At 51.0% G+C, this 19,315-nt stretch overlaps 3 protein-coding genes across 3 annotated transcripts; 2 read left to right on the top strand and 1 right to left on the bottom strand.

Moving 5' to 3' along the window:
- Window positions 1–959: 959 nt before the first annotated feature.
- ENH_00034530 (hypothetical protein, conserved) lies at window positions 960–9,742 on the top strand (the record flags this gene model as incomplete). The annotated part of the gene is made up of 9 exons (XM_013580331.1): window positions 960–3,698; window positions 4,031–4,182; window positions 4,477–4,599; window positions 4,707–4,779; window positions 4,998–5,706; window positions 5,946–6,383; window positions 6,672–6,851; window positions 6,961–7,055; window positions 7,157–9,742. 9 exons carry the CDS (start codon window positions 960–962, stop codon window positions 9,740–9,742), a joined length of 7,095 nt encoding a protein of 2,364 aa, XP_013435785.1.
- Window positions 9,743–10,757: 1,015 nt separating this feature from the next.
- Window positions 10,758–12,634, bottom strand: ENH_00034520 (hypothetical protein, conserved; the record flags this gene model as incomplete). The annotated part of the gene is made up of 4 exons (XM_013580330.1): window positions 10,758–10,951; window positions 11,084–11,375; window positions 11,507–11,666; window positions 11,820–12,634. 4 exons carry the CDS (start codon window positions 12,632–12,634, stop codon window positions 10,758–10,760), a joined length of 1,461 nt encoding a protein of 486 aa, XP_013435784.1.
- Window positions 12,635–16,716: 4,082 nt separating this feature from the next.
- ENH_00034510 (hypothetical protein) lies at window positions 16,717–17,116 on the top strand (the record flags this gene model as incomplete). The annotated part of the gene is made up of 2 exons (XM_013580329.1): window positions 16,717–16,857; window positions 17,003–17,116. 2 exons carry the CDS (start codon window positions 16,717–16,719, stop codon window positions 17,114–17,116), a joined length of 255 nt encoding a protein of 84 aa, XP_013435783.1.
- Between the last annotated feature and the right edge of the window lie 2,199 nt (window positions 17,117–19,315).

Here is a 19,315-nt window from a genome sequence, read left to right as displayed (position 1 = left end):
GAAAAAAGCCACCATTTGCACCCGAATCCTCGAAATGCTCAAGGTGTTCCACAGTTGCGCTGCTGATGCTGTAGACTCATGTGGATGTGGCCTCCCGAGGCCCAGCTCTCCCTACAAGCCCTGATTTGTCCTACTAGCTGGAGAGAAGGAAACGTGTAGGCCGTTTCGTTAAGATTCAGCTGTTACTGATGGCCAGTGTTCCCCGGTGTAGATGGAAAATTCGCCGCCGACGTGGCTATGGGTGCCCCCACTGTTACTCCTCGCACTCGTCTCGATGTTACCGTGACGCTTTTCTTGAATCGAAGGTCTTCTTTAAGTAGTGGCTTTATATATACTTTTATGTGGCACTATTGGATGCTAGCATGCCACTGCTGGCGTAGCACTTACCTGGCTTCTTACCGGCTTCCCAGGTGAAGCTACCGCCGAGGATGCTTGGACGCAGTCAACGAACAGCCCCACAGAAAAATAATCCCACGCAGGAGGAGACTAGTGAAACTACTGGAAGAAACAGCCTCATGATTGCGAGTGTGCCATACGTTCAACAAGTTAGCGAGTCTGCCCGCGAGAAAAATATTGGGGCCGCCCAACCGCACAGCAGCGGTAGTAGTCGCAACAGAAACATGTATAGTCGTCTCGGCATACTTAGCTTCCAGGGGGGTTGATTTATATGCTTTATCTGGAAACCGTATTTGCATGGCTGCGGCAGTACATGTGCAGCTGGGAACAGCATCTGGAACTGTCTTGAAACAGTTGCATGCAACAACTACGGGTGAATTCTTTGCTCCTGTCGAGGCACTTTTGACATTTCGCTACAATGAGATCAAAATAAAGCCGTTGGAGTGTCCCTATAAACGCTGGAAAGGAGGAGTGTTTCGACGCGTCATGCGTGACGTAGCAAAGGGTTACAGCCGTTCAGCAGCAACACTTCATTGCCAACTGGGCAGCATCAACTGCTGCCAATGCAGCTAAATGCACTGCTGTGTGACAGCAGTCAAGAAACGCTGCAGAGCAGCAGCCGCAGTACTCTGAAGAAGAAGCCGTGCTCGCACCAACGCATTGCCTTTTTGCTACTGCTGACAAGTTGCATGTCCGGAACCTTCGTTTGTGCTATTTCAGGAGGGCAACAGACTTTTGAGGAAACCAGTTTAAATATCTGGTCACAGAACCAGCAGCAGGAGAAAGGGGGACTGCCACAGCTTCAACAACAAAAACAGCAACAGCTGCAGTGGTCGTGCGCTGCTACCCCGTGGGTGGTTCTCAGTGGAGGCGAAACGACGTCACGAAGAGTACCTGTTTCAGAGGGAGCATACTTTGTACCAAATGCGACAGTGAGTCTGACAGGCCCAACAGAGCACGGAGGGGACTGCAAGGCGCGCCAGCCTGTGGAAGCGGCAGCCGCACCTGCTGCTTCGGACACACAAGAAGAAGAGGCTATACCTCAAAGTGGGGGCAGACTGACACGTTCTTCACAAGATGCAGTCGTCACCACGACTGGCGTCGTCACGTTCTATACGGAGCAGCTGCACGAGCAGCACGAGCGGCAGGAGCAAACACTGCAACAGCAGCAGGTTCAAACTCCGCAAACGAACAGCGAGGCTCCAGGTTTCTTCTCTAGATTTAAAGGGCTGGAAGGTACTGCTGATGCTAACGCTATTGTTGCCTGGGGGAAGGGGCTCAATGCAACGCATAACACAGGACCATTTAAGTCAAAGCCCTCGCGGCAAAAGCAACACCTGCAAAGACTACAGCACTCTTTGCTATTTCCCTCGCCATATAGCTTCGCGGCCTCCACTTCTAGCGAGCATTCCCGCTACATTTTAGCCGATGCAGCTACGGAGGCAGCATCAGAAGGCACAGAAGCACCACCACGTCGTGAGGGGCACGAAGGAGCAGAGGTAATGTTGTCTGCGAAGCTACAACAAAGGCGGCACAATCTTCATGGACTTGTGCCTACTGCTGCGTGCAGCTGGGGCCTATCTGCCATGTGGCTTATTCAGTGGTGCTACTCTTTACGCACATCTATCGTACCAGCAGCCATAGCTACAACATCAACGGAACAGGGCACAGCAAGCGCAGCCTCGGTAGCCAGGTGCTCGTGTGTCAGTTCACACATGCCTGTGCTGTTGCGCAGTGATCCCCTCTGGCAACAGGAACAACAGCACCAGCAACGGGAGCAGCGGGAAGTGGCAGCGCGTCTTGTACCCGTGTTGCAGCAGCGGACGTTGCTGCTCTGTTGCACAGAGGGCAGTCCTGCTTCACAGGGAAAACAGCAACTGCAGCTGCGTAGCGTGTTCTCACGAGGTGATACTGAAGAGCATACAGGAGCAGTCGCATCAGCACCAGCTGTGGCTGCACTTTTTGAGGAGACGCAAGCTCGCAGTCGGCAGACGGAGCCGGTAACGGCATCAGCTGACGAGGCCTCTCCACCTCGTGGAACTATGGACGCTGCAGGAGCTGCTGGTTTTAGTGAGCCAATTCCAGTACCTGGTTCTGATTCCCATGTTAAAAGCCTGCCATCAGCGTCTGGAGGAGGACAGCAGCAAGCGGAACTGCGAAAAGAACAGGCCGAGTACATGGGTGCATTTTCAGGGTCTAATGAGGCCCGCAGAGAGCGGGGGCAGAAATTTAAAGCACAAGAGGAGTTACAGGGGAAAATGCAGCGCAGCGAGCAGGAAGGGGACCAGAAACATTTGGAACTCTTTTCAAGGTGGGGAGGACAGCTTGTTTCTTGGACATGGAGGCGTTCCTGCATGCGACAGCAGCAGTCTCCAAGGCCCGAAGTAGCAGTTACAGAATCATCAGGAGTAGCCGCTGCTGCTCATTGCTACAGGCCCCATACTTCGACATCACTGGCGCTGCAGTTGTTGCTGTTGCTGTTGCCTCGCGACATGGTCTTGCGCCTCCTTGCTGACCGAGACCTCATGCATTGCCAGCAGCCCCTACCACAGCAACAACGGGCGCAAAAAGAGCAATCTCAAAGTTGCAAGAAACAAGTAGATCTACCCCGTGTTAGTGTTTCGAGTCCTGCGGCACGAACGGCTTCCAAAATGGGCAGCTGCACTGCTTCGATGGTGCATTCAAATGGTGATTTCAAGAGTAGGGAGACATGCGACGCGCGCCTTTCGAACGGCGGGTCTTCCTATGCTTTAAAGGCAGTGAGAATGGCCGGCAGCCACGGACACGAGCACCAACTAGACCCTTTAAAATTGTCCAAGTTCTATGGGGGCGTGCCCTCTCAGCAGTCATCGGGGGATCCCTACAGTCAACTGGTCCCGCGGCAGCAGTTCCTCCAAAATGAGAGCCAGCGTAACACAGACACAAGCACAGCTTCGCAGCAGGAGGAGGAACGCTGGCAGAAACTGCAAGAACAACAAAATGCAGCACCGCAAGAACAGCGGCAGCAAGAACAGCAGCAGCAACAACTGCGAGAAAGCGAGGTTCAGGAAAAGCAAGACAGTCATAGCGCTGCGTCACTAGCAACTGCTACCGTGAAGCAGCATACATATGTGGATGCACAGGGAGCGTCATCTGCAGTTGGGGGTGTTCCGGGGACACCTCGGCTCTATGGCCGGGGATTCGTGCAAGGTGGTCAGCTCCCTGCGTCCTTTCTGCGCTTACACTTTAATTTCGCGTCACTTGATGCCGGCGCTCGGATTATCGCTTCTAGTGGCGGGATGCAGCACATCAAAGCGGTCCAGGTGAGACTCCTGCGTGAGAAACAGCTGGCTCCTGCCTATTTGTTGGACATAAAAGTGCGTCTATGCCCGAGCACGTGGGTACTTTGCAAGGTTAAATATTCACCTCGAACAAACAGGCAGACATCTTCGCGAGTTCCTGGAAAAGCACTTAGGTGACATTTCGTCAACACTGTGGGAATGGGTGCGGCGTAGAAGAATGCACAATTTAGGTGCTCTTCTCGCTTGCTGTGAATAGACACAGACGCGCGTCCTAACGCATTGCACTCTTGCTTGAGATATGTGGGCACAATTTCGATGCATGCGCAGACGCGGCTACTGCGTGATTTCTGCAGCGCCCCGACGCTGACACGTACATGCTGGTGCCTTGCTACTTGCCGTCCAAGTACTTCGTCCTGTCATTTTCCGAGACCCTGAAGATAGACTTCGTGGTAGTTCAATCCTTTGAGATCTACGCAAATGCCTTCTGGCACATTCAGCTTCTTGGGTGTGTCGCTCATGCAGGCTAACAGCCTACTGTGCAAGCTGCTGCATGTTTGCCGCCTTGTGGGATTCTGCTTTCTGTGTTCCAATGTACGCACCCACTAGCCCAAAGGTGTTTAGCTTGTGCAGCATGTTAGTGTTTTTGGCAGCTCCATTATGCATCACTTTTCCCCTCTGCATGACTGGAAAGAACATGGGACATTTTTGGCCTTGTGCACAATCTACGAACGAACACTTTAGCAGGCTTCCCATCAGCAATATCGTCAGCTTACGTGTCGTTTCTAATGCTTTTGCTCAGGGCAGACACGTACCCGACACGACAGTGGCGCCTCATTGCTAACCTTGAAACTGCAGCAGATGTTTCCTCCGAGCTCTTTGACCTCAAATCTGAATGTGCAGCCCTTGGAAGCTGCTGGGCAAAGTGAGGCTACCGTCTTAATCTTTCCATGCTCTTTTTGTAGCGCTTTCAGCATGCATTAGAGAAGTTGAATGCAGCTTTTATCTCTTGGGGGCTTTCGTATTGCGTAGGTTTCTTAAGGTTCGTCTGCTAACCCACCATGATGAGGGGCCTCACTACTATTGTTCGCTTACTTCTTTTCAGGTCAGCTATACCCCTCTTTCGTCTCCGTTTATTTCTCGTTGGCTGGCTTTTTACTCACCTGGCCATTGCATTCTATGCGCAGCTCCGTGGTCATATCTTCAGTGGAATGGCTTTATCTTCATATCCTTATCATTTTCATAAGTGTTTCTCGGAGTAGTGCCCATTCCGCTGTTTGCCAAGACTGGTGGTGAACTGACGCTTTTGGCTTCGTGACTCAGGTTTTCGGTGCCACGGGCGTGCAGTTTCTGGAAACACAAATTCATGATGAGTTTGGTGGTACCACACAGAAGATTGGAGTGGAAGCATCTGAGGTATTGCCAGCGTCGAACGGACCTGCTGGCGTTGCCACATTTACTGCCGATTCCGCATCTGCCGCTTCTCTCGTGCTTGATGCTAAGGACACCAGAGGCAGCATAACGGCTTCCCCCAATGTACAGCCACACCATAATGGCGCTCACGAGGGACTTGCTCTGCGACCAGGAAAATTGGCTTCTGCTCCATTGCCTCCGGGCTTTCAGAGAAAACCGCCACCGCGGAATCCGTTACAGCATGGACGGCGCAAACCAGCTGCAGGAGCCCCACAGCAAGAACAAAGGATGCAAGGTGGCTTTCCCATCGCTAGCGCATCGGAATTTCTGTCACAGCGTTGCTCTTCCTCAAAAGAAGCTACTGCTGCTTCGGTGACGCAAGGCCGCCGCCCAGCTGACAGCAATGTAAGGGACGACGCTTCTGGTGACAGGCGACCATCATACCAAGAGCAGGAGCGAGGGAATCTTGATAGAGCAATAAGTGTTGGTGCCTTGTTGGACCCAACGCCGGCCGCTGCGCCTGTTGCTGCTACCCCCGCAGATACTGAGGCGGGTTTCATAGGCAACAATGCAGCGCAGAAGTATGAGCTGCAGCGTAATCTGCCCCTATCGGAAGAGGGTAGAAAACAGAGGGCCGAAGCGTTTGTTGCGCTGTCTAACGCACTATTTGAGGCCGTATTAAGGAGCAGCAGGCCCAAAATATAACTCCAGTCCAGGAGCATCAACCAGAGGTTCACCAGGATGTACTGGCACATGACGCTGACTGGATCGGAATAGATGATCTTCACTTGGTGGGTCATTTCCCACAGGAGTCTTTGGGCGCCAGAAGCAAACCGGAAAGTGCTGTTGTCTGCGCAGGAAGTACTGACATTAATGGCAGAAGCAGGTGGATAGCCGACAACCCGGTTTTCGAACCGACAACTATCCGCTTCTTCTGTTCACACCATGGGGTAAATGCAGAAACAGCTGCACCTACCAGCGTTCCTGTTCCTGTGAAGAAAATGAACAAGACTCCTCCAGGTCACCATACAAACAGTAATGGCAGCCAGAGCGGCAAAGACCAGTACTACGCAGACGCGGCAACGGAGGCGCTGCAGCATGCAGCTGCATACGCTCGTACGTTTCTTGTGAGCGCCCTGAAACAGCAGCAACAGCCGCAACAACTTCAACGGAGTCCGATTAGCACCGCATTCATGCAATACCTTATGAAGACCACTCCGGGCAACTCAGATCTGCAGACGGAAATACTTGAAGTGCTATCACAGCTACTGCAGCCACCGAAAATCGAAACAAGTTGTAAGTTACTAAAAAAAAATGGCCGTGCATGGAATTTCAGGAAGTAGCAAGTGGCAAAACGCGACGGGCCGGTGGTAGAGGGAAGGAAAAGAGAGCGAGCCAGGAGACTGACGAGCACACAGCAGAAACTGAAGGCCAAAAAAAAGACGAAGAAGAGCTGTGGAAGCTCTGCAAATTCTAGCTAGTGGTGTAACTGCATGCGGGAAAGCTTCCCCATATGGATGCCTGTGGCCTGGCTGTAGAACTTCTGATCATGTTTACGCTGTTGGTATGCGTTTTCTGCCGCAGCGAAAAGCGGAGGTGCCAGTAGGGAAAATGCAAGAGGCGGTGCCGCGTCGCCACCAGTCGTAGGACCTCGCGATACGAAGGGCGAGCATGTACTGGTAATGCTGTTGGAGAGGATGAAATCTTTGGAGGGCGAGACAGCTGCATTCAGATCCGCGTGCGCTCACATGTGGTACCGCTGGTGCTGAATTTCTGTGTCCCTCAACTCCAGCCTTGCAGCCTTGTATTCCTTGTAGTTGCAGCGGGCTGCACGCTTTTCCGTAGTGCTTACTGCTGCGGACTTTTTGCAGAGCTGCTGAGCGGCAGAAACAACTGCAGTTACAGCACGAGCAGCTGTTGCATCTCACACTCTTAGTCCAACTGCAGCAGCAAGTCGGGTTTTTCCTGGTAAGTTTGTGCTTGGTGAGGGAGCTTCACCTGCTGTTTCTCACGCTTTTGTTGCTGCTGTTGAAACATCCACTTTTTGTGCCTTTCTGCTGTTGTTGCAGTTTGAACGTCTGGGTGCGTTTGATGGACTGATTCCCCACGTTAGCCCCTTGGTACAATTGCTAGATGAATCCGAGTCTAGCACCTCAACAACGGCGACAGCTTCACAGAAAGGCAGAATGATTCGCGGCACAGACAGTGACAGTCGCGCTACAAATGACCAGCAGATTGATGCGCGCTGCGACTTGATGGACGGCAGCACAGGCGTTTGCACAAATCGGCAACCGCAGAAAGAACAGCAGCAGCAGCAGTACGGCGATTTTGCTGAACATGCTGGGGGTGGATGGCTGTGGAGTGCAGCGGAGCAGTTGCTCCAGCCACTGGAGATGTTGTGGCAGTGGCTAGTGCTGCCTCTGATAAGGTGGGGAAGCAACGCGATTTGCTTCGCGGGCTTTGCTGCAGAGCTAGTGAGAAGTTCGCTTTGCAGTAATCCTGAGTCGGTGCTTCTGCAGCAGAGCTGCGCAGCAGTGTCTTGGGTCTACCGTGCAGCTGCGTCCGTCGCACTAACTTTCGTTAACACGCTGACAAATAGCGCTGATTTTGCGTGTCGAGGCGTTTCGTTCTCTCTTGCTCAAGCAGCATTGACATGGAATCGGCTATCTTCTGTGATGAAACATGTGCCTCAACTACTGCCTCTCGACTGGTCCACCGAGAGAAACGAATGCAGCAGCAGCTACTGGGGTCGAAGACTTTTGACGCTTCAGGATCGGGGTATTCAGCAGTCTCCAGATACTTTTGCGGCGATGCCTGTGTTATTGCTCTTAAGTTTTTTGTTGGCCATTGGTGGCGCGCTCTTCTGGCGAATGCGGCATGGGCAGCGAGTTGCTGCTGCAGCTGCTGGCGAGTGCGCTCTGCTGCGCCGTTCCTTCGAGCTGTTGCAACAGCAGCACCACATGCTGCTGAGTCAGCTTGAAAAATATGAAAGGGAACAGCAGCTCTTACTGCTCCTGACGGCAAGCAACCACAGTGTCAGGTCCTCCCGTTTACTTGTGCATCGTAGTAAACATGAAGGAAGTGGTACGGAGTTTCTTCCACGGCAACCAGGTGGGCATAATGACAGCGTCATAAGGCTGGAAAATTTTCCTGGCACAGCAGGCAGCGCAGCTGTTCAGCGACTTCCAGCTGTCACAGACACTGCGGATCCGTTTGAATGCTCAATTAAGAGCGATACCCAGGAGACTATGGTCAAACGAGCAGACCCTGCTCCGTCATTGCTGCGTCGGCTCTCTACTTCATTGGCCCCGAGAGTGTTTCTCGGACTTTCACGCAATGCACCAGGCGCGCCTCACGTGGCGGCCGCAGCTCGTGAAAAGGAAGAGAACTACAGACAGACAGCCAACGCTGCTGTATTGCATACTTCTGGTCAGGATGGTGAAGTAGTGCAGCCTCAGCTTAGAATTGTCCAGCAGCAAGAGGGCGAATGCGGGCCGCAGCTCCTTATTCAAAAAGAACAGCAATTTCAGCAAGACCAACAACCGCAGACGACTGCAGCGACGTTGTTGCCAACGCTTGATACAAGAGCTATCAGGAGTCTCAAGCTTCAGCGCCACACATTACGGCAGCGGCGCCTTGGAGGTGCCACAACACCCGTGGCTTCTCCCGCTGCTGCAGTTGCAGCAGACGGAGAACATGTTTTGCTGCCTACATTCAATGCTGGCACAGAAGTTTGTTTACGCACGCGGGATCCTTACGTCTCCTCCGGAGCGGAAGTTGCTGGAGTTGCAGCTTTATCTGGAGCGCCTTCTCGTAGCAGCAGCAGCAGGAGCAGCAGCGTTTGCAGCACGAGCAGTAATCTTCAAGGGGCTGCAAGTACACTTTTTAAGTCTTTGTGGGCATCGCAGCTTCCACATCGCGGGCTGTTGCCGCACATGTGTCTTACGCTGCAGCCCACACAACGACAAAGAGGGAAACGAGTCCTTGCTGGGCATCAAGGCTGCGAGAATCCGGACGGGAGGGCATCCAGCGCTAGCGGGGGCAGTGGGAGCAGCATCGGCTTTGGTGAGCCACTTGCAGAGGCGACGTCCTTTCAGCACCACTCTAGCTGCAGTTTGCCTGTTCGCACCATGGTTTCAGCTATTAGAGAAACTGCTGCGGAATCAGGTGATCCATTTGATTCTATAGCAGGAAGAAGAGCTGAGACTACGGCTTCGTGCAATTGGGGACACATCAGTATCAAGAGCACCACGAGCAGTAACTTTGCCGACGCCATTTCTAGCAGGGACCCCAATCTGGAGTCAAATCAACTGCAGCAGCAAGCCAATCCATGTGGCAGAAGTTGTACAGACATGAGGACGCTGACTAGCGCGCTGCCTCACCTTGGTGCAGCCCCTGAAGCAACGCTTTCCTCGCCGTTGCTTCGAGAAGAGCCAGGCAGGCCAGGCCCTGCCAGGCAAGGTGAGCACTTCAGCTATATGGTATCTTCACGAGAAAGCCAGGCCGCTGCTAATGCTCCATTGCACACCGATGCTGCTGTCGAGATACCTGAGACCCAACCCGAACCGGTGAAACTGTCGCATGCGCCAGCGGTTGGTGCTTCCAATGCGCGGCGTGATGGCCGCCGACGCAGGAAAAGGCGTGGGGCTTCGTAACTTTAGCGCATGTACTGCCTCTAGCTGCATGTGCAAGGGCTTACCATTGTTTGGTAACTGGCGAATAGGCCAAGTACTTCCGGAAAAGCTTTCAGCATTACTGTGGGCTGGTAGACTGGCTGGCAGAAGAGATGAACAGGTGGAAACGCTGGGTATCGCACATTAGTGATGTCGCAGTTTGTAAGAAGTTGCAGAACGGGGGAAGAAAGATTGAGGGAGGAGTCAGGTAGAGCAGCGAAATGAAGGGGCAGATGCCTTGTGCAGGGATTTACTGAATAGCACTTTCGGCAGGAAAAAGCCGTCTGAGTTCAGCCATTTAGTCGTGATGCACCTACGCCGCATCAATCATCCCTTACAAGACGGCATGCAGCTATATTGATCTGTGACCGACCGTGTGAGCTCTTTGAATGAAGAGCTCCAAACGCACCACAGTACTACGGAGCTTACTTGGCATGGCAAAGGAACTAGCATGCCCTGTAGGCTACCAGCTGCGGCTCTTGCTCGGAAGGCCTTTTTGTCCGGTTTCCCTACACGCGAACAGGCCTACGATACGTCTAGAAAAGACTAACCTGCTTTCCTCTCTCAGCGCTGCCGGTGCCCACGAGGAAATGATTCCTGGGGAGCCCTTCACGGTTTGCATTTTCACAACTTGGCATGTATGCGCAGTCTCTAGCCGGTACCGCTACCTTCTAAATTCCACCTACTGACAAGTCCTAGGTTTCCAAATCGCCTACATTAGTGACCACGGAGAAGTTTCGAAAGTTACTGAGAAGCCAGAAAAACAGAAGAGACAACGTTGCTTGTTTTCTGGGGACAACGCCAAGATGGAAATGTTCTCCAAGTGGCACTTTATGGGGTTGCAAGAAGCACTTCATGCACTATATGAAGTTGCACGTAGCATTGTATGCACTATCTTCTATGTGATTCGCGGCCCCATTCCGAGCTGGTTGCACAAGGTAGCACACAACATTCAGCGAACTAGACTGTCCCTTACAAGTTGAAAACTACGCTTTGACTAGATGGCGTGACAGGAGGAGTAAGCCTCCCGCACGTACTGCATGAGCAACGGCCCCACAACAGCAAACGAAGCAACGCACACGAGTAAACCTAACGCTATCTCTGCCACCCACAGAGATATCGCGTACTTGCCAAGAAAGACCTGCTGCATATCATACGCCAGTGTCGCTGTAGTCCCTGGCGGATGCTTGACTGCAAGCCGTCGCAAAGCGGTTTGAGCAGCCATAGCAGCAGCAAAACAACACGAATACCTAAAAATAAGCGCAGATGCACCGGGAGGGATTATTGTCCAAAAGGATGCGACTGGCTCATTGCTGCAGCCACCTGCCGCATTTCGACGCGCCATGCCCTCAATATCGATAGCTTCTGACGACGCAGAAACACTTTGACTGCTATCATGTTTTCCGGTATTTCTGCCAAAGCTGCCACTGTGGCCTTGTGAGATAGACCGTTGTGCAGCCGCTGAGGTTTCCAACGAGAAATGACGATTCATAGGGCGCAGCTTCGACGCTGTCCTCATATCACTGGAGATTGAAAGACAGCAGCAACTAATGCGAATAATAGTACCCACAACCTGAGCGGCTGCAGCCCCTGCTCCAGAAGGTACTCCATAAGCCTGAAACAACAAAAAGTATCGTAAGGGCAACGCCCACAGCTGCTGCTGCAAGCGAAGAACTGTGATGCTGCTGTGGCGACTTCAGCCTAGTGATGCAACTGCCAAGTGCTTCCCATTAGCACATGACTTACGATGGCGAAGCGGACTGACAGCGGCATCAGAATCAAGTGAGCGGCAGTCGCACCCGAGTAGCATCGCTGCAGCAGCTCTAAGCTGGTGCTGCTGCTAGTTGCAGCAGCGTAAGCATCCAGAAGCCCAAAAAGCGAGAGACAACCAACGTAGCAGCAGTAGCTGCACGCATATACAACTCTGCGAGCTTACTTGAGCTCTACAGTAATCATACGGCAACTACACAGCAACCATTCAGCAACCATCCTCCGTAGCAGCATGCGCTGCAGCCCCTTAATTTAACTACCTCGTTACTAATTGCAAAACTAAACTTACACTTGCAGTGTCAGGACACAACCGCTGCCAGATGCGACTGTTGATGGGCCGAAGACGCAGCGGAGGGCCGGAGCGGCAAATAGAACTCCGGCGGCTGCACTAGCAAGCCCCAAGGTTCCCTGCAGTAGCAACAGAAGCTGCAACAGCGACAACGCTGGCGAGTACAGAGGGCGCCGCACGCTTTGCGTTATCTTTGACGGAGAGTTGAGGCGAGAAAGCAACGTCATCAGCCTGCCAAGAAACATAGATTCCAGTGGGCCGGCCTCGCCCCTGTCGGTGCCAGTGCGCCTATTGCTATCGCTTTCCAGAAGTTCCTTTCTTTCGACGCAGCAAAACTGCGCCAACTCTTCCCGATGCCGGTAATCGATGTGCTGTTCTCTTTTCCCCTCTCGTGATTTAGGGCTGCAAGTCTTGCGTCGCGTGCAGAACGGTTCCTTCACGACTTGCTTACCAGCAGAGGATACATGCTGCTTTTTGCATGCTGCGATGCTGGATGAGGGAAACAACCGTCCAGCATCTGGTGCCGCCTGAGCAGCTGCACGATCTCCCCCAGAATGCTGGGCTTGTAGAACACGGAAACTGTCAAAGGCAGCACTTTCGGTGGGCGCGAAAACAACGCGGCAAATAACTGAAGCTGCCCCGGACACAAGAGCATACTCTGCTGCTGCTTTACTGTCCAGTAGCAACAGTAGTAGCAGTTGTTCCCCGTTCTGCAGCACTAGCTTCTGTGCTAGAAGCATCAGATACACAGGAAGAAATTGCATATGCGCCGTGGATATATACTTGCCAAAAGATCGACGAAGTGCAGCAAGCATGGGAGCTTCTGCTCCAGCCGCTACAGCTGCAAGTATTCCTGACGTCTCATCAGATTTGCCGGCCGTCTTGGTTGTTGCTGTTGAGCATACACTTAAAAGTTGAAAGGGTGGCCATGCTTTAAGGAAATCGGGACCTCTCGCTGAACTGGAGGACGTTGCTGATGTAGTTGCTTTTGGCTCTGTTGACTCCACCTTGACCAGGCGGTAGCATTGTAGCCAAATTAGTTGCAGGTAAATAAGTGATGCACATAGCTGAGCGCCAGCAAATGCCATCATGGGACTGAAGAACAATTTTTCCGTCAGTGCTGCATTCCGAGCGTTTTGCTGCATGGGCAGTGCCACTGCAAGGAATGTTGAACGTAGTACTGATGAAACTGCTTCTGCTGCACCGCGTGCCCCCAGGGACTGGAGTAGCAAGCACCGTACGGACAAAACTTCTGCCGCTGCATCGACCAGGCCGGCAAAGGCAAAGACTGCTGCAGCAAGGCGGTAGGCATCAATGATATGCTGCTGGTTAGGTGAGGAACCACCAAAATCGGGACAAAGCACGAAAAGCCAAACCGGAACTAAAAACAGAGAAACGCAAAAGCATGCAAATAATGAAAAATACGAGAGGTTAAATGAGCTTTGCTGCTCTAAGCGCAACTCAGCTTGCTTCTGTTGTTTCCCTCCAGGTGTTGCTGAGCAGCGTGCTGCTACCCGTGCAGTCCCTTCACGAGCGATGAATGACACAAATTGCTGCAACAGTGGGAACTGCAAAAGGCAGATTCCTATCTCTGTGGATGTAGCTTCCCCTGACGAATGGCGTGGAAGCAAGACAAGGACTAAAGAGCTCAGAGCAGCTGCAGCGACACGAGCCACCAAAGAAGTCACCGGGAGTGTGGTTCCCGAATCCTTTGCTGCCATGCTGGGTCGCCAAGCTCCTCAAATATGCAAAACCGCAATCTCGGCGGTTCTTCGCTGCTTGCCTCCAAGCTCAGGGCTACTGGTTGCTAAGGCAGGCAAGTCGCCCAATGTTTTCGTTGGACACGCATTTATGTGAGAGGAATTTCGACAAGAGTTGTGTCGTACATCAGTATCCGGCCTATATAGCTCAGTACTCGTTGTCATCGGTTCTGCTATTGGGAAGACGGGGCTTCGCGCCTCATGACAGTAAATTTGACTCAGTGAATCTATGCTTTTCTCGTCATGAGTTTTATGTACAGTGGATTTCATCATACCGCGGCATTCTTTAGGTTTAGTGTCTTGGCTTAACTATTTCTTTTATCGCGACCAGTGTTGTTCCTGGCAAATCGGCATGCGGGTACCTCGCCTTGCCTACGTCACTGCCTTGCCCCCTTTCTTGTTTCGTCTAGTCCACTTCTGGAGCCATTGTACTGTAATCAAAATATTGAGTGAATATTAGCACGGGCATTTTGCTATCGCAACCGAGATGTGTTATTGAGCTACAGGAGACGTCGCACAGCAGCGCGTAAGAGCTCTCCGCAAGACAGCAAAGAACGTATTCTGGATACGTTTCCTTTAGGCTCGTACCCTCGAAATCTCCTTTCACTCTATCTGAAACAATTTTTAACACTGCAGAGCTAGCCGAATATTGACTAGGGGAGAGCCTTGCACAGGAAAAAGACTGCGAGTAATCTACACATCGAGATAAGCAGAAGGCAAGAAGGCAGTGTGGGTTACCCCTTTAAAGAGCTGTTCTTAAGTCAACTACGCATTTGGGGGGGTCAGATAATATTTTCGACGACGATTGCTGGCCTCAGAGATTTCGTGCATTAGCAGAAATGGATAACTTTCAGTGCCGCGAACCAACTAACCACAGTTCCCTGTAAAAGCACGGACACTGGGAAGCTTCATTCAAGAATATATCAACAAAATTCAATTCCTAAGCCCTTACCTCAGTGTTTAAGTGCAGCTAGAACCGAGAGCCAGTATGCATTTGCGCCAGAATCCCACAGACGATCAATACTTATGACTACTACGTATTTTGTGCTACCTTCTATTTTGATATTGAGGAGCTGAGTACACGCTGTACGGACTCCTTGTCATGAATTTCCCCTCAGTATCTAATAAACCGGTCAGTAGTGGACCTGCGAGTTTCGTCAGGCTGCTAAGAAGGGGCCGTCATAAGAAAAGGCTGTCGTCCATCCCTAAGAACGTTCACATATCCTACGCAAACACAGGGCTTGACATACCGTTTTTCTGGTATTCTAAAGTCTTTTTCTTAGACTCAGCGGCATTCTACCTCATCCTTAAACGTGCGGCCGAAGAAGTTGAAGCTGTGGCTGCCAGAAAGCAAGGCGGATTGTAGTTGTGAGAATATTTTGCGCTGAATCTAGACGGCAAAATTAAAAGGAGACTTCGCAAGTTGCAGTCCTCCGCAACTTTATTTGATAAACAACGATACTACGGATTTGAGCATGCATATGCGTTAAATGTGCAGTTACCTTCTCCTGATATCAAATCTAGTCGAGGTAACCGAACTCAAGGATAAAATTTTTTTTTGTCTTGCCAAAACTTGAGCTTTCAAGAGGGGCGTCTCCAGGTGCTCCAAGAGATGTTGGCGTTTGGAAAGGCCAAGTATGATGGAGACATAGAGGAAGCCTCTCTCAATAAAGCATTGTTGAGAGCCAAACTTTCAGCGGAAGCAGAGTAGACACTGAATTGAGCCTGTTTTCCAGTGTAATTGTTTCCGGCATTGCTTGAAGAAGAGAGCACAAAGTGTATTGAACTCTATCTTCAACTTGGCCACTGCTACCACAGGACGCAGCCTTTGAAAATTTTCGCTCCGTTTTATGTATTGTGCCTCGGAATTCATACTGTAGCAGCCTCGACAGAACTTTACCTTAAAGAAGATGCCACTCATGCCGTTCCTAGTTTGTAGTTGATTTGATTTCTAAGCTTAGGATCCCTGGTTTACGTAACTTCAGCTTCTCGCCTTTCTAGCCCACCAATATAGTTACCTGAAGCATTTACCAACGACGACCGGCCAGCGAGGCGCTGCATTGGACACTGGATCCTTTCGCGTGCCATATTTCAAATAGAACGGTTCTTAGTCAAATTTTATGATCCCAGGCTGGTTCAGAAAGTCAAATGTTAGCCAAAGAATGGCGAGAAAGCAAGTGTGTTTCTGGTCAACTCTTATAAGATTAGGGAATATAAAATTGAGACAGTACTGATTGAACCAATTGGACGCACATCATCAAGAAAATGTGTTTGCTAAAATTATGTTCAGATACCGTAATCACGCAATAGCTTCAGGCTAGCTGCTTCGTCTTGCAGTATGTGGCAGCCACCTGGCTCCCAGAGTGTAATGCACAGGCACTACAATAGGGCTTGCTGGTGACCTTAAGAGGCTAGATGGCGGGTGGCATGTGAGAGGCTGGCACGCTGAAAGAGCGCGGAAACTTCTTCCTAGTAACAAAGTAAGGAGATTTATCATCAAATTAGCATGTGTAAACTGAACGCCTGTGAATATCCGAAGATTGGGGCTAGCGACAGCGGCACTGGTGTGGGTGACCGCCCCACAGGGCCAAGAAGACAAGAGCCCTGAGTGGCGGGGCTTTAAGAAAAATCGATTTAAGGACTTGAAAGTTGACTGCTATTATTGATAATGTGGTATGTGTTTGACTGCTATTATTGATAATGTGGTATGTGTTCCGTGAGAGAAGCGTCGAAACTAGAAGGCTTTTCAAAGGGCGCCCTATTCCTGGGCCAGGTGGCAGCGTAGTCGCAGCTACATGTGGGGGTTGCTCCGGTACTGAAACCTTTTTTTGGACCGTAGAGTAGAAACAGCTTGTCTAAATGATTCACACCTAGATCTCTTAGCTTGGTAAGGGCTGCGTCTACGCAACGGAAGCGTTATCGGCCCCACACAACAGGAGACTTCTACAATGTCAGTAAGCAGTATGCCCAGCGGGGCACCGGCCCAGCATCGTCATGCTACTTCGAAACCCACCGTCGTACAGCGGCCTCATGGGCATAAGGAGGGGCCCCCACAGGTGGCAACTATAACTGATGTTACCGGCATGCCGGCGGATAATCCATACGACACGTGAGACCGATTCCACTCCGCGAACACTATGATAAGAAATGTTATAGGCGGGTACGAGGAATCGGGCGCAATGCTTCCCATACTTCCTGAAGACGGCAGCACTGTGCAGGCCTTTTTGCTGCGCAGCGAACGACGGTACATCCAGATGGGATTGGATCCCCACGGCCGGGTGAGCGCAATTATTGACCACCTTGTGTGCCTGGCTCTAACTTACTGGATGTGTCTACGGCGAGCTATCGACCTAAGTGACTAGACGACGGTACAGTGCCCGACTGAATTGACGCCGCGAAGCCTTTTGTTTATCTTGCGAGCAGAGCGGCTTCTTTCCACTAGATATAACGTTACATGCAAGCTACCTTGCGTTTACTTCAGAGCTCTGGTTTCACATTGAAACTGCTCGCTTCACCGTTCAAAGGTTTTCTGCATAACTCCCATGCATCTACGTATAATATATCTCGGTGCAGGTACAGGTTTCTGCAAATGCGTTACTTGTAACGATCTGTTTTTCAACAGAACGCTTGCTAGCTTTGCTATGAAAATTGAGACGGACGCTGTGATGCCCGCAGAAACCAACAATATACAGATGTTCTGTCAGCACTGAAATCATTGGAGAGTTTGGTGGCGGCTTCGTCACACAGGCTGCATCCTTCATTGCCCTAGTGCGATGCCGTTGCATGTGTATAAACAGCGGGCACCCGTAGGCCTGTTGCTCAAAATTATTTAATGTCTTCCTGGTACTTGCAAATGTTTCTATTGGAGCTATTTGTGAGAAAAATAAGGGGCGTGTGCTCTGTAACCGCTAATTTATTTAGAGTGGAGCTAAGTGACTGCTGGCATGAAACAGTCCCTTCAATAATAATTTTTGGCTATATGGGTGAACAATGGGGTAGATAAGAAAAGGCAGGCATGCAAGGAAACACCAGAATGACAGTTACACTCTAGAGCACAACAAAAATTTCGTTGTTCAACATCTTTTATGCTCTTTTCCAGACTAACTTGTGCAATGAATCTCCTGCTTCTAGTGGTGTGAGCCACACAACAAATCAAGCTTCCCCTTGGCAGCCAATGGGTTCAGGGTCATTATGTGGAGATGGAGCTAGCCAGATCGTAGTCGAGGAAATGCCGAAGGCTTCGAGAAGTTGCATGCAAAAATGCCTTCGAAACACAAGCGCGTGTTTATACTGCTGTCCTTTACTGTTCTGGGGAGGAAGCGAGGGAAAGTACGAGAAATTGGAGAATTTTCTGCCTGATCAAGTGCCTCATATGAACTGGTTGCTCCAGAAGCTTTTTTCTGGAGCAAAAACTCGATTGTTACTCTCAGTAGAGTGAACAAGCGGACTCACTGCTGCCGCTACGTATAGACCTAAGTGCTTCTTTGCGAGGAGCATCCCGACAAATCAGGGGAACACACCTTAAATCCACATAACTAACCTCGAGTCATGTCTCCAGTCGCTGTTTCCATTAAAGGGAGACTCCAAAAGATCTGCAGTCTGGTTCTGACCCCCTAAAATGGATTGAAGTCTCGGAAATTCAGTCAGCCGCAAAACCCTGATTGGAAGTTGGCGCTCCCAGTCGGTTGGCATTGCTAGCCGGCAGACGCAAAACGCCTGCTGGCGCTCATACCAGGTTGGCCCTCTCTCTTGCCGAACTGACCTGGATTAATACAAATGCGGCATTATATCATGTTTTTTCCACGGAATGGGTCACTACTATATCGCTACTGGCTCACTGGAGAGCCATTGTAGTACCTGTGCAGCCATCCGTATGAAAAATGTTGTTGAATTCCACGTAATATGAAGGAAACTTCGCAACTGTAGGATTCCCCTATATTGAGCATGGCATACCTATCTACATATGCAGGCACTTCAGGCCGTGTGTATTGCACAGGCACTACAATAGGAGTTGCTGGTGACCTATAGAAGATAGCTAGCTGGTGATCTACAAGAGGTCAAAACACGGAACGAGGACAGGACCCTCTTACTAGGATCGAACTAAGCAAATTTGCCGGCGAATCAGCATGTATATACTAGACGTACCTGTAAATATCCGGAGATTGGGGCTAGCGATAGCGCCTGCACCGGTGCAGGCCTCCTGCCAACAGGGCCTAGGAGGCGAGAGCCCCAATTGGGGGGGATTTTCAGGGAGAGCAGATTTTGAAAAACTATGAATAAATGTATTTCGTGATGGTTGGACTTCTGTTTCAAGGAAATGCGCCGAAGGTAGACGGTTATTGTAGGCCCCTACTCGAGGGTGCAGGTAGCAGCGTACTTGCAGCAGTAGGTGCTGTGCACTACATTTGGGGGCTGCTTCGGGATGAAATCTTTTTTCTTTCCGAATTTGGGAGTAGAAATATTATGTTTCAATGATTCACACCTAGATATCTTCGCTCGATAAGGGATGCATTTCCGCAACGGACGCGTTATCGGCCCCACACCGCAGGAGACTTCTACAATGTCAGTAAGCAAAATGCCGAGCGGGACATCGGCCTATCAACGTCATGCTACTCCGAAGCCTACCGTGGCAGACCGGCCGCATGGGCATAAGGAGGCGACCCCACAGGTGATACCTATGACAGTGTTATTCCAGGGGACAGTCGCTTCGTCACGTGGGACCAATTCCAGTCCGCT

Source organism: Eimeria necatrix, genomic scaffold, assembly GCF_000499385.1.
Source record: "Eimeria necatrix Houghton genomic scaffold, Enh_scaff251, whole genome shotgun sequence".
NCBI classification, from domain to species: domain Eukaryota; phylum Apicomplexa; class Conoidasida; order Eucoccidiorida; family Eimeriidae; genus Eimeria; species Eimeria necatrix.
The sequence above is the reverse complement of the archived record's forward strand: the minus strand, read 5'-3'. Positions and strand labels throughout refer to the sequence as shown.